Genomic DNA, 21,768 nt, shown 5'->3' on the forward strand with positions numbered 1-21,768 from the left:
AAACAACTCATTTGGACCTTTAATTCCTTTATAAAAAGAGGCCTTTCGGGAACATTTTCGCAACTTTGGAAGGCTAGAAAAACTCCATAAAAATGTAGTCTTTATTAGTTTTTTTTTAGTTCATTAGTATAGTATAGTTAGAGTAGTTCATCTTTCTTGTATTTGTAGTTAGATTTGGATGAAGAATTGAGGAGTAAAGATTGAAAGCTTGAAACTCATGTGACATGGGTGACTTCTCTTCTATCACTTTCTCTTTTGTATTTAAGTTCATATTTAACTATAATACAAGTTTGGATCTTGTTCTTCATATTTAGTTAAAGTTTATTCCTAGAGTATAGATGAACTTGCTATATATTGTTAGTGATATTTACTTGGTTATTTGATGATGTTATTTTGAGCAAATTATTTATCTCTTTTGGTTTTCTAATCCTGATTAACCAGCCATTAATTGTGATAATCTTAAGGTGCTAAATTTGCAATGAGAATTGGGATTAACACTAGTTTAAAGAAGTGATAAACCTATGGAGTACACTCGCGAGAGTACAGGTGCACCTATGTGGTTTTAGTGACTTGTTTTATGTAATTGCATAGAAGAAATGAACTTGTAATTAATTTCATAACCACGAGAGTACGTATGGTTTAACTGCAAGTATAGTTGATTCACTACGAGAGTAGGTTTCACATATATTAGGAAATTACGCCATAATTAGCCAAGATAATAGTATTCACTTAACCGGTAATTTCATTTGCAAAAGTAATGAGGAATTCGATACCTCTAGGAGCCTTATATTGTTATTTTTATTACTTTTATCTCATGTTTATAGTGTAGATTTAATTTCTTGCACTTATGATAGTCTAAATAATAAAAGTGTTCGAAAAACATTGGTAATTGACACTCTTATCTGTAGGTTCGACCCTTAATACCCTATACTCAATCTCGACTCGTATACTTGCAAAAAATCGCGTGTGGGGTATTTAAGATTTTATAAATGTAAAATTTGACTGTAGATGAGATAATTGTTATATGTATACCCCGCGCTCATCAGTTTTCTTACTCTTTTAAATTTGATTGATTTTTTCACACATAATAATAAGAGTAAATAAGTAACAACATACATGAAGATACATGGTTATTAACTATTTTGTTGTTGCTTTCTTTTTTAAAATTGAGCCTTTTGGTAGAGGAGAAAGAGATTTGGATAAGGGTCCTTTTCATTTGCAGTTTAGTTTGTATTTTTTTTTCTAAATATGTGTAGTCATATGTAGAAGAGATATTAAAATTATTGGATATTTGGCTAAAATTATTATTTGAGAAGTTCTTGCATCAAACAAGTGCCAACGTCCGGTCCAGGTAAGACCATGTACTTAGTGTTAATATTAGTGTAAATAACAGAGGGGGAAGTGGGGAGATGACTATCTTTCTTCACTTATTATGATGTTAGTAGTGTAGATCTACAAGATTAAATCTTTCCAATGAGATTTATTAACTTCGTGATTACCATCTTTCTTATTTATGCTACTGATAGTGTAGATCTACAAGTTTAGATCTGGTTAGATGAGACTGGTTAACTTCGTGATTACTATCTAATGTATTCAAGCTATATTATAATTTTGGTAGTCTAAATTTCATGACTTTGGATCTGGTCAAAGGGCATGGAACCAGTAAGTGCAAACGTCCGGTCCAGGTAAGACCATGAGGGATTTGGCTCTGTAGGGGCGTTGAGGTTCTTGGGACGTACTCCAAGACGGGGAAGTGTCAAGAGGTCAGATCCAGGGAAGTGAGTTTTTACTATCAATCTTATGATTTGTTTGAAAATATAGTCGTCATGCATAGTTAATGTGACGCCCCACATCTCCCTAAGGCGGACCAAAGGGTATCCGCGGACGCCTGCCCAGCTCTCGCCAGGACTCAAGCAATTCCGTTCAAATTAAAACCGAACTAAACATTTCGAAGAGAGCAACATGAATACAAATAGTGCGGAAGCGTTTAAGCTTAACAAGTCACTTAACATGTAACCATTACATCGATAATCATAATACGACTTAAATTCAAAATACACGTCAGGGCCCAAATTTTTACATTTCAATTCCCAAAAGTTCAACCCAAACCAGGGCCTAGCCAAAATATAGTAGGAACCTTAAACAAAAGTACAACGAAGGGTTTCTCCATACTTCTCCGAGATTCGGTCCTGTTAAGGAAAACAAATCTACAGGGTGAGCAAAACGCTCGTGAGGCCAAGAACACACATGCAAGCACATTGCTCAAATAACAATCTCAATTTACAAGTCAAGCAATCATATTTTAGTAATTAACAATTTACTGGAAATATAACCAGAAACAATTCAAGGATACTGGAGCTCTCAGGAGCTATATTCCACTTGCACATTCAATAGCCTCCACGAATTGACACTCCGTCAATCGGGTAGGTTTAGTCCGTAGAACTCCACTTAACCTGTCCCCTTTCACCTTACATACCCCTGTATCGGGCCCGCCTGTCATTTGTTGGTGGCGATACTACTCGAGTATGCCAAGCAAGACCTCTCATTAGGTCAAGCTTATATATCTCATGGCTCGCCAAGGTTCCCGACCAAGCCCATGCCGACTCGAGTCCAAGGTCGGCCAATGAGATTTGGGCGTCCCCCATGTACACTTTTGTGTCGAGGAGATTCACTCCAACGACGTATGCAGCTAGCATACCAATACATTTCATTCATTCAATGCATTTCAATCATTAAAATTTCATTTCTAATGAGAACGAGTGTGGTAACGTACACACTCGACTCCACTTTCAAGATTTCCAATTATCAATAACAATTAAACATGTATCAAGGTTACATACACCTGACACTCACCAAGTATTAGGTGTGAGTAAAGTCAAGGGAAGTTCAAGCGTCCACCGGGGAATCCTCTTGAAGGTCCTCGTGTGTGCCTGAGCAAATAATAGTGAATTTATCATTCACATCCCAAATATCGAGGAATAATTCGTTCACTAGCATTAATCGAGGAAATTCCGTGAAAATGAACCTCAATTGCTCGTAAATCGAGGTTCGAGTGGGGTTTGATAACGTTCAAAAATATTTAAGTCTTTATCTTGGAAATCGGGGATAAAACGTTTAGATAATATCAAAAGAATAAAGAGTTCTTGAAAAACACTTTTTCCTTGAAATTGGAAAATTTCAGTTTTATTATGAATCTTAGAAAAATCGTAACTCACTCGGCACAAGTCGAGAATTGGAAAACTTTATACCGTTGGAAACCTCTTAGAAAGTACTATAAGTTCCTAGAAGACATTTTTCCACGAATCGAAGTGGAAAGTGCTCAAAAATGAGCTTGAAGGTACAGACTTGGTTTTCAAGGCAGAATTAAGTTGGATTTCGGCCAACTTTGAAAATTCGGCACGATTCACACGTTGCAAACCGGCCTCTGAAATTTGTAACTCAATTAGAGTTGCAAGTGAGGTTTATAGCAAAGCAGGCGGATCAAGAATCGGAGTTTCGAGTACCGAGATACGGTAGCTCAAAGTTAGGGAAATTCAAGACTGGAGAAGAATTTCCAGATTTGAACCTCCAACACTAGAAATTTAATTAGGTATCGAAACGAGCTTGGATTAGTACCAAAATTGGCAGTATATTACTCTTAGGTGAAAGGTATTTCTCTACCAAATTTCAGGGAAAAATACCCTCGGGAAGGTAGTTAACTAGTCATCCAAAGTTCCGGAAAATTTCTAAGGCAATCTGCCTTTTGACTTTCATTTTCCCAATTCAAATCGTTTAACCAAGAAAGCTATCCAACCATGGTTCATTTGTGAAATAAAGGTCTAAGATACATCCATAATACCTTTTGGTGATGGTTTAGCATCAAAAATTCAATTAATAAGATCACTCCCGGGTTTTGTCCCAAACCAGTCTAAATATTACGTTTTTCCAAAACAGGGCAGTCATATTGTTTTGGTCACAACTCAGTCAATTTAGCTCGGAATTGAGCATGGTTTATGGCGTTGGAAAATAAATTCATAGGACTAAAATTTCACAGAAGGAAACGTTCTGAAATTTGGCAAGCAACCAGCTCGAAATTGAGCCTCAAGTTGCTGCCTCTACAAACCATTCCAGCAGATCCGAGAGACAGGACAGCTATCTTAAAACGAATGGTTCGGCTCCTACACATGGAATCAGAATACGCATTTTACACCGTTGGAAAGGTATGGATGTCTAGTTTCGAATGCCACCAACGGCACTCAATTTCAACATCGGAGGACAGAGTTATGGTCAAAATGCTACCGCTGGACAGGGTTATCCGAAAATAATTTCCAGCTTGCCTAGTTCTCGAATAAATTCATTTGCCCATCTAAACGTTAACGTTTTCCAATGAAAATTTTTACACATATAACATAACATATAAACATCAGGTTCACACCAATAAATCACCAAAAATTGGCCTAATCATGGCCGAACAAAACAGGGGCAGTTTCGGAAGTTTCTTGTCATGACTTCAACTTTGAGTTTCCAACAATAATACTCCATAAATCCATCATTTTAACCACTAAACTACCATTAAATCCAACATTAATCCTCTAATCAGCACCAACCCAAATGTGGGAATTCAAAGAGCCCACTTTTCAAATTTTCCAACAATATCAAGCCATCCATACACATGCAATAGCTTAAAGATGTATTTCTACCATCATAATCCAAGTTTAAGGTGTAGGATGAGGTTATACCTCCTTAGAGCTTTAAAACAGAAATTTTCGGTCCACAAGAGGCTCCAAGAAACCGTGAAATGCAGCCCTTTAGTTAGCTTGATCCAACCTCCAAGTAGTTTGCTAGATGGTCTTCAAGTTTGGTGAAGATTGGTTGAAGTTTTGTAGTTAATTTGATGAAGAAATTTGTGAAGCAAGGGAGTGAGAGAGAGGGAAGGCTGGCCGGCTGTTGGTGAGAGAAGGAAGAGTGAAATTTTGATCAAAGTTAGCTTCCAAGAGAAGATTAAATGAGTGGTGTACAATCACTCCAAAGTCAACCCTTATTAGGGCTCGTTTGGTGCGTTTAGGGCTCGATTTCTCTCGCGTTTGGTTCACTAGTGCACTAAACCTCTAATGTACTTATGTTCATATAAATATTATTCACTCTTAATTGTGACGGCCCCACCTCCCCCTAAGGCGAACCAGAGGGTTCGGCGGGCCGCCTGCCCAGCTCTCGCCGGGACTCAGTCAGTCACTTCAGTCCTCAAACAAATACAAGATAAAATCTCAAATAAAAATCAAATATCGAAAACTTTACATATCAAAAGCGAAGCGTCCACGCTTCCACTGCGCCACTCTGATCCTTGATACCAACTATTATACAGGAGGAAATCCAAAACTAGACTATTACACGACCAATCAATTCTAAACGTTCAATACAATCCCAATATGAATGATTACACAAAAGAAAATCCATACATGAAATAATCCAGGATTAAACACTACAAGCCCTTCCCTTCGCCTTGAGCCCTGTGGAGGGGAAAAAAACATTTTTGGGGTGAGCTAGAAGCTCAGCGAGTAACCAGTAAAATCAGTTATCAAATCAGTTTCACAATCGTTCATTTCAATGATGTCATAGATCAATGATGTCATAAATCAATGATGGAGTAGCAATAATTCAAGAAACATTTACAATGGAAAGCGATAGTAACATTCATGAAAGGATACGTTCGTTCTCCTGTCATTTCATTGCATTCTTTTCATTTCATTCGTGCATTCATTCACCCCGTCCCTGGCTTTTGGCCAGGCTCCACCAACCTACAAGGTAATACTCGAGTATACCGAAACGTTCACCCAAGTTCCTAGTCGCCCGACCGAGACCACTTCTGGCTCGAGACGACCGGTAACAAGGGGCAATGGCCAGTTCAGCCCAAGAGGCTTACATTCATGCGCAAGTAGCATTTAAGCACTAATCATTGAAAATTTCATATTTATTAAGGTCGAGTGCGATAAAGTACACACTCGCCTAGAAAACTCGTTTAACAATCACTGAAAGCAAAATCAATAATAACAAGACACTAATGCAAGCACGCATGATATGTAAGAAACAGTTCCAAAAGTAACTTTGAAAACGGTTCAAAAGTAGATAATGCAGTAAAGCGGTTCAAAAGGAAATTTGGAAACAGTTTGAGGTCACTCACCTCCACGGCTCCGAAACTATCCATCATGTATCATTGCCTTGCTCAAATCCAAGTCTTAAATCACAAACTCAATGCAAATAACTTCCTTCAAAAGTTCGGACAGCACTTCCCCTGAATTTCCTTACTTTTCCAGCCATCATGGCTTCATTATATCCTCAGCCAGTCCCAAAGGTACACACACAACAACAACAAGTTCATCCCATAGTCATTCAGCAAGCTCCAAGTAGTACTAGTACAAGTCAAGCTAGGGAAAAGTCCGAAAATGAAGGTTTAGCTCAAACCAGAAAAACAGTTTTGGACGTCACTTTGCGGTAATGGCACAACTTGCACTACGATTATCGGATTAGGGTGTAAGACCCACCATTTCGAAGCTAAGAACCAGGGCTATAACAATGTAGAAGGTCACTCAGTCCAAATCCCAGCACAACTAAGTCAAAAATGCAGAATACCAACCCAGAACCGTAATTGCAGGTTCCCAAATCACACAAAACTGTAATCAGTCTAACTCAGTCTATACAGGTCCAAATGCAGTGATTCCAAAGGCATGCGGTAGCTAAGACATCAAGATACATTTCATCAGAAGACACCAACATCCAAATCCAAAGAAATTCCAGTCAAAACAGACGATTACAATCGCAGTTCGCACATTCTGATCACCCAGAACAGCAACAGTAAAATCGACATATCTCACTCTACACTACTCCAAATGACCTGAAATTTTACAGGCACCTCAAAAACATCAATACCTAAAACTTTCATGTTTTAAGCAAAGGCCAATTCGGCCTCTAACCACATGATCCAAAACCGGACAGAAAAGGGGGTTATGAAACCCTAACATTTCACAATTCAATCCAAACCCAAAATTGATTGCAATTTCCTATCATATACATCCACTAGAGTCATAACCCCTTATTACCAACCATCATAAACAACCACAACATCATAACCACATTAAACCAGAAAATTCCTCAAAAAAATAAAAACTTCACCAAATCACTTCAAATCAAGAACTAAATCACACATTCCATCACTCAAGTCACCATTAGGCACAAAATAAGCATCATTAGCTATAAGAGGATGTTCAATCATCACTTACCTAGTAAACAAGAGAAAAGGAGTTGTAGAACACCTTAGCTTCCTTAAAAACTTCACCAAACAACTTACTAGCTCCTAATGGAGGGATTTTATGGAGTAGAAACTAGTTTAGGCAATTGGTTTTGGAAGATTGAACTAAATGGAAGCTAAAATGGTGAAGAGTTTCTTTCTTCTTTGCTCAAGAGAGAACCAGCCATGGAGGAGAAGAAAAGAGTGAATTTTTGTGATTTTTGTGAGATATTTAACTAAATGGCAAAAAGTCAAAAGGGTGAATAGTTGTCTTAGGCTTCAACCACTCACAAAGTGACACGTGTCACTTCATTAAATGCATTTCTATCCTTCTTTTTCCTCTCACATCAATCACTTCACCTCCTCTACTTATCTCTTAACACCCAATAAATTTCACCCAGTATCCGGAACTTAACCTAATTGGTCGAATTTTTCCGAACTTTTCGCCCTAGTGGGTCCCACATTCAAAATACGCTTTTAATTTCTCAAACACTAACCGATACTAGAAAAATCATTTTAAAACTATCTTTGCTCATAAACATTATCTGTGGAATTTTTTCTAATAAAGAAAATGTAGAAAAAGCGGGCGATTAAATAAAATAAACCCTAGAAAATTAGAAAATTTCCGGGTTCTCAAACTCATTTTTTTCGGGGCGTCACATTAATTGTCTCGAAATATGGGTCTAAAGTCCCTCAAATAAAGTCGCGCGTATGAAAACGCGTACCGTCAATTTTAACGCTATAACGCGAAACTTCCGATAAATTCTTATAACGATTGCACTACTAACTATCACTTGAGTATTTATACATAAGATTACCTATTTTAGGACCATAGTACAAGTCTCCAATATTCCAAGCTTATTGTGCTCCTACGCGGTAAAATCTCCGAGCACTATACACTATTTTTACTAAACGCACTCCAGGAAATTAATTTTTGAGACGAGTCACTTTGAAAATATAACGAAGTTATATTATCATGTATTTAGGTCTAATAAGACTAGAAAATATTCCTCGTGGTAAAAATCCAATTAAATAATTTATTAAGCCATAAATTAGGCTTAAAAATAATAGTTTTTACGAGTTCTCACATCCTCTCCCCCTTAAGAAAATTTCGTCCTCGAAATTTACCTTGGTTGATGAACAAGTCTGGATACTTCTCTCTGATTGTCTCTTCAACTTCCCATGTTGCTTCCTCTACTCCGTGGTTCTTCCATAGAACTTTCACTAGTGGTATCTGTTTGTTCCTCAATTCCTTCACCTTTCGATCCAGAAGTTTTACCGGTCTCTCCTCATAGGTCAGGGTTTCATCGATCTCAATATTCTCCGGTTGTAAAACATGAGAGGGGTCTGGATGATATTTCTTAAGCATGGACACATGGAACACGTTATGAATTCGAGATAAGCTCGGTGGTAATTCCAGCTTATAGGCTACATTTCCAACTCGTTGAATAATCTTATAAGGCCCTACAAACCTTGGTTGTAGTTTTTTCCCTTTTCCGGACATCAAGCTTGCTTTTAAAGGCGTAATCTTGAGAAATACCATATCTCCAACAGTGAACTCCAAATCCTTTCTCCGATTGTCGGCATAACTTTTTTGTCTACTCTGAGCAGTTTGAATCCTTTGCCGTACCAATTTTACCTTTTCATTAGCCTCCTCAATCCAAGATACGGTAGTCGGGTCTAAAATTTTTCGTTCACCTACTTCATCCCAACAAATTGGAGACCTACATCTCCGACCATAAAGTGCCTCATACGGGGCCATCTGAATAGAAGAGTGGAAACTATTATTGTAGGCAAATTCCACTAAAGTCAAAAACTTACTCTAACTCTCTCCAAAGTCCAGAACACAAGTCCGTAACATGTCCTCAAGAGTTTGAATTGTCCTCTCCGACTGTCCATCCGTCTGGGGATGGTAAGTGGTACTAAAGTTCAATTTAGTCCCTAATACTTCTTGCATCTTTTGCCAGAACCTCGAAACAAATCTTGGATCTCTATCCGATACGATACTGACAGGTATTCCATGCAACCAAATGATCTCATCCAAATACAACCTGGCCAACTTCTCCAATGGATATTTCATATTAATTGGCAGAAAATGAGCTGATTTGGTCAATCTATCTACGATTACCCAAATCGCATCATGGCCTTTCTGTGTTCTTGGTAACCCCGATACAAAATCCATAGTGATATTCTCCCATTTCCACTCAGGTATTTCTAGAGGTTGCAAAAGCCCTGATGGTTTCTGATGTTCGGCTTTAACCTGTTGACAAATTAAGCACGTTTGGACAAATTGGGCAATCTCCTTCTTCATATTTTTCCACCAATAAAGACTCTTCAAGTCCTGGTACATTTTATTCCCTCCTGGATGTACTGTAAACTTTGATCGGTGTGCCTCTTCTAAAATTTCCTTTCTAAGTCCTTCATCTTTTGGCACAACTACCCGATTCCGAAATCTCAATACACCGTTTGGTCCCAAGTTAAAATTCGATTTGTCCCCCTTTTTAACCTTTTCCGACCATTTCTGTACTTCAGTGTCCTTTCCTTGGGATTCCTTGATACGTTCCATCAAAGGAGAATTCAATACAATGTTCCCCAGAATTACTTTCCTCGGTTCCAATCGAGGATTCCACTGACTAATTTCTTTCAACAATTCAAATTCCTTAATCATCAATCCAGCCATCTGTACTTGACGACTCAAAGCATCAGCCACTACATTAGCTTTTCCTGGATGGTATTTAATCGTACAGTCATAGTCTTCCAGAAATTCCATCCATCTACGCTGCCTCAAATTCAGTTCCTTTTGAGAAAATAAGTACTTAAGACTTTTGTGGTCTGTAAAAACCTCAAATGTCACTCCATACAGGTAATGCCTCCATTTCTTTAAAGCAAAGACCACAGCTGCTAACTCCAAATCATGAGTCGGGTAATTTCCTTCATGCGGTTTCAATTTCCTAGAGGCATATGCTATCACTCCGTCATTTTGCATTAGAACACACCCCAATCCTTCCTTAGAAGCATCTGTGTAAACCACAAAACTATCCTTTCCATTCGGCAAGGCTAACACAGGTACCCTTGTCAGCCGTCCTTTCAATTCCTGAAAACTTTCCTCACACTTAGAATTCCATATAAACTTTCCATTTTTCTTGGTCAATTCAGTCATGGGTCCAGCAATTTTTGAAAAATCTTGAATGAATCTCCGGTAATACCCTGCTAATCCAATAAAACTCCGAACCTCGGTAGGGTTTTCCGGTCGTTTTCATTTCGAAACAGCTTCAACTTTAGCTGGATCCACTTTAATCCCATTCTCAGAAATTATGTGTCCTAAGAAAGTCACAACTTGTAACCAGAACTCACACTAACTAAATTTAGCGTATAGTTGATGTTTCCTTAAAGTTTGCAAAACAATTCTCAAATGCTTTTCATGATCCTCCACATTCTTAGAATATACCAAAATATCATCAATGAACACCACTACAAATTGATCCAAATAGGGCTTACAAACCCTATGCATTAAATCCATAAAAGCAGCAGGAGCATTTGTTAACCCAAATGGCATTACGGCAAACTCAAAATGCCCATATCTCGAGTTAAAAGCAGTCTTGGGTATGTCCTTCTCCAAAATCCTTAACTGGTAATAACCCTGTCTCAAATCCAATTTTGAGAAATACTACAGCTCCTTGCAATTGGTCAAACAACTCATCAATGTGGGGCAGTGGGTATTTATTCTTAATCATAATATCATTTAAACCTCGATAATCTATACATAACCTCAAACTCCCATCTTTCTTCTTTACAAACAAAACTGGGGCTCCCCACGGGGAATCACTCTCTCGTATAAAACCCCGTTCCAACAAATCCTGTAATTGTAACTTCAATTCCTTCAATTCAGCGGGAGCCATCCTATATGGTGTCCTTGAGATAGGTGCTGTTCCCGGAATCACATCGATCTTAAAAGCTATTTCCCGTTCCAGGGGTAGAGACTCCAATTCTTCAGGAAAAACATCTGGAAAATCCTTTACTACTGGTGTGTCTTCCAAATTCACCTTATCACTAGGAGTGTTAATAAGAAAAGCCAAATACCCTTGAGCTCCTTTACTTAATAATTTTCTAGCCCGAATTCCTGAAATAAGTGCAGACGAAGCTAATCTACCCCTTACATCCAGTTTCAGGGTTGCTTCTCCTGGAATATGCAACTCTACAATTTTCGTCCTACAGTTTAACTGAGCATTATAACGGGCTAACCAATCCATTCCCAAGATTACATCATATCCCTTAATCGTCAAACCGATCAAATCGGCCCATAATTTCCGTTCCCCTACATAGATTTCACTATTCCTGTACTCCAGATTAGCAATTAAGCTTTTGTCTCCAGTAGGTGTTTTAACCTCCAAGTCATATGGTAACTTAATTGGCTTCAAGTCTATCCCATTCATGAAGTTAGGGTTTACAAAGGAATGAGTTGCACCTGGATCAATTAAAACCCTAGCTAAACGATGAAAGATTGGGATTGTACCTTCTACCACCTCAGTTGCCTAAGGAACTTGTTGATAATCCAGTGCATAAACCCTGGCCGGTACTTTCGGTCGGCTCCCTCCGGCACTGGTCTGCTTAGAAGTTGACTTTTCTGGCCTTTGAGCATTTCCCCCTGTCTTTGGTGATTTTGGACAACTGGCGACTTGATGTTCCGTACTCCCACAAAATAAACATTTCCCCAACTTTCTCCAGCAATCGTTCTCAGAATGGTTGGGTTTACCACAATACCCACATGTAACTTGAGGGGTTACAGTCGATCCAACAGAAGGTGCCCCCCTAACTTGAGTCGTCCCGCTACGACCTCCTCTAGATAGAGCTCCCCTAGAAGCTCCAGCAGTTCTCGTTCCTCCTTCTCCTCTTCTGTGACAGCCCCACCTCCCCCTAAGGCGAACCAGAGGGTTCGGCGGACCGCCTGCCCGGCTCTCGCCGGGACTCAGTCGTTCACTACATTCCTCAAACAGATTACAAGATAAAACTCAAATATTACATCAAATTCTCCAATAATTACATGTCACAAATGCAACGGAAACTAATTCCCCAAGCGGAAATAAATTCTCAACTATACATAAAATGATTCCAAATCAAATTATACAAGATATATGCCATCCAGTCACGTGAACAAGTACTACAAGTCTTCCTTCGCCGAGCCCTGTGGAGGGGAATAAAATATTTTTGGGGTGAGCTAGAAGCTCAGCGAGTAACCAGTAAAATCATTAAACAAATATATTTCACAATGTTGGCATTTCGATCATTTCGATGATGTCATGATTCAGAGATCAAATGTTCGTTTAGTGCTCTCGTGAGCCAGGGAAATCATAGCACTTGAACACCCAACGCTCAAATAGATCATTTAACATTAACATTAACATTAAGAGGAGCCCCTTCTTGAGCTCCAGATAAACATGAACATGAACCATAAACAGAGTGAAGACGTTGGTGTCCAGCACAAGACTTTCCAGAACTCATTGAAGCCAAATCATGTCATGAACTCACATGCAAGCACGCATGATATGCAATCGAGTACATAATGCAAGAAACATTTCACAAGTACTTTGGAAATAGTTTAGGGTCACTCACCTCCATGGCTCAGAAATCATCCATCATATAACATGGCCTTGCTCAAATCCAAGTCTTAGATCACAAAACTCAATGCAAACAAGTCCCTTCAAAGTTCGGACAGCACTTCCTTGAATTTGCTTACTTTTCCAGCCATCATGGCTTCATTATTTCCTCAGCCAGTCCCAAAGGTACACACACACAACAAAGTTCATCCAATAGCCATTCAGCAAGCTCCAAGTAGGGAAAAGTCCGGAAATGAAAGTTTAGCTCAAAACAGAAAAACATTTTGACGTCATTTTACGGTAATGGTATCAAAGGCACATCGAAGTATCGGATGAAGGTCCAAGACCCACCGTTTCGAAGCTAAAAGACAGGGCTACAACATTTTAGAAGGTCACTCAGTCCAAATCCAACACAACTAAGTCAAATATGCCAAAATAACAAACCAGAACCGTAATTGCAGGTTTACAAATTACACTATGCTGTAATCAGTACAACTCAGTCTAAACAGGTCCAAATGCAGAAATTCCAAAGGAATATGGTAGCTAGGACATCAAGCTACATTTCATCAGAAGACCTCAACACCCAAATCCAAAACAATTCCAGTCAAACAACCCATTTCAGACGCAGTTCTAACATCCTGATGAACCCAGAACAGCAATAGTAATTTCGGCTTATCTCATTCTACACTACTCCAATTGACCTGAAATTTGACAGGAACCCTTAAAACATCAATACCTACAACTTTCATGTTTTGAGACAAGGCCAATTCGGCCCCTAACCATGAGATACAAAACCGGACAGAATGAAGAACCAAGAACCCTAATTTTCCAGATTTCTTCCAAAACAGCATTTACTTGCAATCTTCCACTTTTTCCACCTTCTAGAATCATCAACTATCATTTCCAATCATCAAACATAACCACATAATAACAATCATATGAGAACAGAAAAATCCTAATTAAATATAAAACTTCACTAATTTCAACCTAAATCATGAAATCATCCATAAAATCACTTATTCAACCACCACCAATCACTAATTGAACATTATCAAGATCAAAGGAAAGGTTCCTTAGTCACTTACCATGCAAACCCAAGGAAAGACCCAACTTAGCACCTTTGCTTCTCAAACCACTTCACCACACACCTTAATACCACCAAGAGAAAGGTTTTTATGGAGCAAATCACGGTTTTAACGGTTGGTTTGTGAGATTGGGCAAGAAATAGAAGGAAGAAATTGGAAGCTTTTCTCTCTTTTTGTCTCCAAGAGGTTCGGCCAAGGAGCTTATGAAGAAGATGAATTTTGGGTCAAGTTTTTAATCAATTAGTAAATGTAGTAAAATGGTCAAAGTCCACCCTTGAGTAAGAAAGTGACACTTGTCACCTTTAGGTTTAAAACTTATCTTTTTGTCTCTCCAATACAAATATCTTAACACATTGTACAATAATATCACTTAATACAAAATTCCAACAAGTTGTCAAAAATATAATGCATTTTACCGCACTTGCGGGTCCACGTTCAAAATACGCTCTTAATTTCTCAAAAAACTAATTCTCAAAAACTAACCGACAACTAGAAAAATCATTTTAAAACTATCTTTGCTCATAACTTTATCTGGGGAATTTTTCTAATCAAGAAAATGTAGAAAAGGCGGGCGTTTAAAAAAATAAACCCTAGAAAATTAGAAAATTTTCGGGTTCTCACACTCATACTTTTCGGGGCGTCACATCTTCCCATTTTAGAAGGGTGTACATTCTTACTGGTCTGCACAGAAGTGCGACTAGGAAAATTCCTTTTTCTGTTGTGGAAATCCCTCACTTGAGATCTTGCATTCTCAACCCTTTGCGCTTTCTCTAAAGTGATGCGGATACGGGTGTGCAATAACTTCAACCTTGGGGCAAGGATCCTTTGGTCCACATTGGCGGTCCGATGACAAGGTCAAGAACCAAGAAGGTGAAAGAAGCTTTGCGAGCCTTGATCATTCACCATACAAGCAAGGGGCAAGCTAGGTTTGAAGATTCGATAGACCATGAAGTTACTTTGTTCACTTGTACGTTTGAAGCGAAGGAATGATCTCATACTTGTTAGCCTAGTTGGTAGTTGTTTTAAGACTGTCTAGTTTAGTAGTTGTTAGGCGTTTAGTATTTTATTACTTATTGGGCCTTACCGGAAAGCCTTAAAGAGCTGGCTCTTTAAGCTCTTTGTGCGGACCAAATTTCTTCCAGGTTTATTACTTATTGGGCCTTACCGGAAAGCCTTAAAGAGCTGGCTCTTTAAGCTCTTTGTGCGGGCCGAATTTCTTCCAGGTTTATGTGGGCCGGATTTTTGCCCTAGTTTTAGCCTATAAAAAGGCACCTCTTGTAAGAGTAAGGGAGATTATTACAACCAGAAATCGTGAGGAATTTTCCTTCAAGTTCTTAATCGAACTTACTCCTGAATTCTTGAGTTCATGGCTTAGGATTCAAATCAGACTTTATCGATTAGCTTGTTCCCTAATCGTGGTGTCGCTTCATCCATCCTTATTTGCTTAAGGTTGCTGATTACCTTTGTGTGTCAGAGGTCTTGAGTTCATGAGAACAATCGAGTTCAATTTCTGTTGGGAGAAAAGATCCAACTCTGATAATTACAAGGTTGGGAGGTTCTAGGAGGGTCTTCCCCTAGGGTTGCCTATATCAGTTGGTAATCAGAGCATCAGGTTAATTCTCTTTTAATTGAAGTTGTTCAAATCTTGTTAGTTTGTGTCTTTTGTCAAAAAAACAAAAAAGACTGTAGCGATTACTGTTCATCGTTACTGTTCCGAATTACTGTTCATCGTACTGTAGCGTACTGTTCATGTTACTGTTCATCCGAGTAAAAAACAAAAAAACTGTTTGGGTGTTGTCTTTTTGTGTTTTCTGTCCAAGTTCTTGGATTTGTTATACTTGTGTTTGGGTTGTTAGGGTTTAAAGAAAAAAAAAAAAAAAGAGTCACGTACCTTATATTGTTTTAGTGTCCAAGTTGCTAGAGTATTGCTGGAATTTTCTTTTGAGTTTTGCTGAAATTCTGTTTTGCCTATTTCTTGAGTATTGGTTGTTGTTCTTGCAAACCCTAAACACCACAACGTAATTTGGGAAAATTCTTGTGTTTCTTGAACAAATTCTTGAAGTTCTTGGACCACCAAGTCTTGTTTTGAAAATTCTTGAACAATAAACCAAGAACTAGGGTTTTCTTGGAATTGGCATAACCTTTCATCCGTTTTCTTGAACTTGTTGGTGTGATCTGAATTTGTGTTCCTTGAAGAGCCGAAAAAAAAAGGAGAAAAAAAAACGAAAGAAAAAAAAAAGGAAGAAGAGAAGGAATTGGCTCTCATACAAAGGAAATCAAGTTTCCAAAAAAAAAATCGTGAGCTTCCAATTCTTGGTGGGTTCCCAAATCTTGATTAGTCTCCAAATCTTGGTTGATTTCCCAAAACTTGGGTTTCCTAATTTTGATTGGTTTCCAACTCTTGAGTTCCAATCTTAATTGAATTTCAACGACTCCAAACTACCTAACCAGACCCCAAGCACCCCAAAATCAGTTTCCAAAACCAAACCTAAACCGCCACAAACACCTTAGCCACACCGCCTTTAAATTCTTGGGTTTCTAAAATCGGTTGAGCTAGTCTTTGCGAGCCGATTTCCCTGAAATTTGAGGACTGGTTCTTGCATTATTTGAGCACCCCAAAAGCACCATTTACCTTCCAAAGTACTACCAGAAACTCAGCAAAACAACAGCTCAAAAAAAAAAAAAAAAAAAAGGTTCCAGCTTCGGGTAGAGTTTTTCTAAGATTTGCAAAATTCTGCTTTGTGTCTTGTTACTTGCTTATAGGGTATTTAATTCTGGAACTTTTGAGAGTTGAGTTGTTTTAAGAACTTCGAGAAGGAAAATTGGGAGTGAGTGTGTTTTCTTGAGTGATACACGAGTGCTTTGCAAGGTAGACTAGGATACACTTGTTTTGCAGGTTGGACAATATGTCTCAAGAGGGGAACATGGCCGAGCCGTCCGAGACCGACATGTCACTCAAATTGGTGCTCCAAACTCTCCAACAACTAACCGACAGGGTGGCTGCCATTGCGATGCGAGGTACCGGAGATACACACAATAGGGCTTCGAGTGTTCAGAGTGCTGATCATGATGCAGATGATAAGAGATATCATTCTAACATCTCTTTTCGATCAAGGAAAAGCCAGAGGGAAGCGAGGGAAGGTCGAGGCCGACCTAGGAGAACCGATGACAATCTTGGTTCGATCAAGACCAAGATGCCTACCTTTCATGGGAAAAATGATCCTGAAACTTACTTGGATTGGGTTAGACGAGTTGAGCAAGTGTTTGAAGTCCACAACTACTCTGAAGAGAAAAAGGTGAAACTTGCAGCTATTGAATTTCAAGATTATGCATCTATTTGGTGGGGGCAAGTATGTGCCACAAGGAGGAGAAATAGGGAACAACCAATTGACACTTGGACTGAAATGAAGCAAGTGATGAGGAAACGATTTGTACCCTCCCATTATACTGCGGACTTGTACAATCGGCTCCAACGAGAGAACGAATCTCTCAAGAGGAGGGGTTCCATGCAATCTACCTCTTTAAAGCCAGTTTATGCAAGAGGTGATAAGAAGGTTCATTCAACATTTTCTAAGACTAAACTTAGAGTTGAACCACCTCATGCGGAGTCATTTTGGGAGACATATCAACGTCTTCTACACAAAAAACAAATGGAGTCAAATGGATGCTATCAAAGTGAGTTTTCTAAGAAGGAGATAGCTGACCCTATTCCCAACAAAGGAGTATCTCATCCTATTGAACCATTTGTTGAGGAGGTTGATGATGAGAAAACAATCGAGGGCGTTAAACTAGATAAAGAGATGGAAAAATCTGATGAGATGAGTGGTAAAAAGGAAGAAAAGAGAGAAAGTGAGACGATTTTGAGCAAAAATGTGAGGGCTTATTGTTTTTCTAACGAACTTACCTTTGCTTTATTTAGTGTTTCTTCATTTGTGCAGATTAAGCAAAGTCAAGTGAAGTTAGTCATGCCATGCTCCATTCCAAAGTCACTTGTACAATTCACTAGTTTCCATGGAGTTTGTCTTTTAGGAATTAAATCTATTTGGGATCACCTCATGGAACAATTTCAATTCAAATCTGTCCATACCAAAGGGGAATCAATTCAAACCAACCATGAAGGGAGAATTCCAAACTTTGACTCTCATTTACTACCTATGGTTCATTCTTCATCTCTACCTTCTTTTGAGTATAATTTCCATCCTAACACTTGTATTTCTTATCCAGATTTTGAAGAAAAGTGTAAAAGGCTAGCAATGCCTTCTCAAGTTGAATCAATTTGTGGAAGGAATAATGAAGTGGCAAAGGGAGTTTTCACACTTAAAACTTGTTCTATACCTTCTTACCATTTAGTTGATAATGTACCATTACTTCTTTACCCGATTTCAAATTTGTTTCAAGTTGAAGTTTATTTTGTTTTTGTAGGTTGTAAAGCTGTCCACAATTTTCCAGTTTTGATTAAAGGCTTACAACCTGATTTCGTGCTTATTCCAACTAAAGGTGGTGATCTTTCATGCTTAGTCACACAACTAAAAGCTGGTGGCCAAGTGCTCAATTTGTCAACTTCAACTTGTGCTAGTTCGAGTAACCCTCACGAAGTGGAATTCAATTGTTTGCTACCTTATATGTTGGAAGAAAAGAAATTGCGTGTCACGCAAGATCCCAAAGCCGTCCTCCACGAGTTGTTTAGTGCCTCATCCATGCAACAACATGCTCACAATTTATCCATGCAAGATGATTCAAATCAATGTCAACTAGTGCTGGATTTTACACCTTTGCACAATCAAGGTATCAATGTGAAGCTTCATGACCAAAGGCTAATTAGAGAGTTTTGGATTGCCACTTGGGATTTTCACACGCCTTACACAAGCTCTTTCCTACCTTGGCGCATGTCCTTGTTTGAGCCCTTCCCGAAGCTGACCAAACGACATGCAACATGGCTCGTAGTCATTCGTCTACTTCCAACACTGTTGTCCTTTAAGCGCACCATCGATTTGCGGACAACTCACTTTCAAGAGGAGACTTTGAAGATTCGAGGACGAATCTTTTCGAGGAAAGAGGGAATGATGCGGATACGGGTGTGCAATAACTTCAACCTTGGGGCAAGGATCCTTTGGTCCACATTGGCGGTCCGATGACAAGGTCAAGAACCAAGAAGGTGAAAGAAGCTTTGCGAGCCTTGATCATTCACCATACAAGCAAGGGGCAAGCTAGGTTTGAAGATTCGATAGACCATGAAGTTACTTTGTTCACTTGTACGTTTGAAGCGAAGGAATGATCTCATACTTGTTAGCCTAGTTGGTAGTTGTTTTAAGACTGTCTAGTTTAGTAGTTGTTAGGCGTTTAGTATTTTATTACTTATTGGGCCTTACCGGAAAGCCTTAAAGAGCTGGCTCTTTAAGCTCTTTGTGCGGACCGAATTTCTTCCAGGTTTATTACTTATTGGGCCTTACCGGAAAGCCTTAAAGAGCTGGCTCTTTAAGCTCTTTGTGCGGGCCGAATTTCTTCCAGGTTTATGTGGGCCGGATTTTTGCCCTAGTTTTAGCCTATAAAAGGCACCTCTTGTAAGAGTAAAAGACAGATTATTACAACCAGAAATCGTGAGGAATTTTCCTTCAAGTTCTTAATCGAACTTACTCCTGAATTCTTGAGTTCATGGCTTAGGATTCAAATCAGACTTTATCGATTAGCTTGTTCCCTAATCGTGGTGTCGCTTCATCCATCCTTATTTGCTTAAGGTTGCTGATTACCTTTGTGTGTCAGAGGTCTTGAGTTCATGAGAACAATCGAGTTCAATTTCTGTTGGGAGAAAAGATCCAACTCTGATAATTACAAGGTTGGGAGGTTCTAGGAGGGTCTTCCCCTAGGGTTGCCTATATCATAAAGCCTCAGTAAAGGTAGAGATTTGGGCTGCAGCCAGGCCCTCCTGAAGTTCCACATTAAGTCCCTATACAAACCTTCTAATTCTCCTCCGTTCATTGGCTACTAACTCGGGAGCGTATTTGGAAAGTTTAGTGAACTTCCCTTCATACTCTGCTACAGTAAGGGTTCCTTGTTTCAACTTAATAAATTCATCCTCCCTTTTCTCTTGGATTAAGGACGGAAGAAACTTTTCATTAAACTCCCTTGTGAAATTCTCCCAAGTCCAAGGGGTTTGAGCCATTTCCCATTTTCCTTTTATCAAATCCCACCAAGCACGGGCTACTCCCTCAAATTGGAAAGCAGCAAAGTTCACTCGCCTATCCTCAGTGTAATCTAAAGCAGTGAATATGTTGGTCATTCTTTCTAACCAATTCTCCGCGACCTCAGGATCAGGCTCGCCAAGGAACTTAGGCGGGTTAAATTTTAAGAATCTCTCTAGGGCTCTATCCTCTCCTCTTTCCTGACCCCCAGGCTGGTTAAACGGTCCAGGTCCTTGTCTATCAGCTAAACGTTCTAGGATATCCGTCATCCTGTTAATGGCAGTAGCCACTTGATTACCCTCTATATTTTCCTGGCCCTGGGTCGGTCCAGTTGCCGATCCCTGGTCATTCCCCTGAGGTTGGGCCGGTCTAGTCCCCCGCCCACGGCCTCGACCACGGCCTCGACCCCTTCTTAGCCCTTCCATAACTTAGGCGTGCCTATTGCAAGAAATAAATAAATAAATTATGCGGTGCAAAGTAAAGAGCAAGAGCTGATCAAGAAAATATTGAAATTAACAATAATTTACATTCATTAACATATCAAGTTCATACAATCAGCAAGTCATGGGGTAGTCATAAAAATATAGCACACAGGTGCCGCAGAAGTACTTTTAGTCACAGAAGACTAAAGTAAGAGCAAGTGCGTCAAAATAAGCCACACAGTCATGCAAAATACAATGGCCTCAGCACTTAGCATCACCCCAGCTAATTCTAGCTATACTGGTCAAAAGAGTCAAAAGAGTAGTCAAACTGCCTAGACCTAGTCCACAGTAGGACTATCAGGAGGAACCTCCTCCCCAGGATCCTCCTCCGGATCCTCCTCAGAGTCCTGGGCTACCCCCATAGCCTCATCGACTAGCCTAGTGGCATCAGCTACAATATCGGAAGCCCGACTACGGACCTCCTCTCTCAGCCTAGTAAGCTGAGCTCTAGTGCTACGGAGCTCCTCATTAACCACAGCAGATGTGGCAACCTCGCCCTCAATCACCTCCTCAAGCTCGGCGACCCTCTCACCCTGAGCGCTCACCATCTGTCGTAGCTCGTCCACCTCAGCCTGTAAGTCCAAGTTGGCAGTCACCAACTGACGACGCTCGTCGTCCAAGGCCAGTACAACATGATTTGGGTAAGCAAAAGTCACCCTACAAGCACATCGGGGGTATCGAGGATCAGGCGAGTAGCGCACACGAGCTCCCCCAGCTAAAGCTCAGTAATAGATAGGTCTAGGAGGCACTACATGACCATTCGCATGGCCATCCCCGTTAGCTGCCGAAACTCCATTTTCGTTTTCCATTCCTGCAAAATAATAGCACTTTTCGGATTAGAAATTTAAATCACTATCTAGTTCAAACGTCATTTATGCATGCCTAACCCGATCACTAGTATGTCCCAAATACCCTTTAAAATATAACTTAACTATCCGGTCTCAGGTTCTAAGGGTAGAGTATCCAATATGTCTCCTATGTAGATCTCTAACCTAGCGCTAACCTAGCGCTTTGATACCAACTGTGACGCCCCACATCTCCCTAAGGCGGACCAAAGGGTATCCGCGGACGCCTGCCCAGCTCTCGCCAGGACTCAAGCAATTCCGTTCAAATTAAAACCGAACTAAACATTTCGAAGAGAGCAACATGAATATAAATAATGCGGAA

At 39.6% G+C, this 21,768-nt stretch overlaps 1 protein-coding gene across 1 annotated transcript in view; it reads right to left on the bottom strand.

Annotated features, from left to right (window-relative positions):
- LOC113758319 (polyphenol oxidase, chloroplastic-like) overlaps nt 1-21,149 on the bottom strand; it is a 123,259-nt gene extending 102,110 nt beyond the window's left edge. The window contains exon 1 of the mRNA XM_027301238.1: nt 20,958-21,149. Coding sequence (XP_027157039.1) covers nt 20,958-21,149 — 192 coding nt within the window. The remainder of the gene's footprint in view (nt 1-20,957) is intronic.
- Nucleotides 21,150-21,768: the final 619 nt, after the last annotated feature.

This window comes from Coffea eugenioides, unplaced genomic scaffold (assembly GCF_003713205.1).
Source record: "Coffea eugenioides isolate CCC68of unplaced genomic scaffold, Ceug_1.0 ScVebR1_47;HRSCAF=261, whole genome shotgun sequence".
NCBI classification, from domain to species: domain Eukaryota; kingdom Viridiplantae; phylum Streptophyta; class Magnoliopsida; order Gentianales; family Rubiaceae; genus Coffea; species Coffea eugenioides.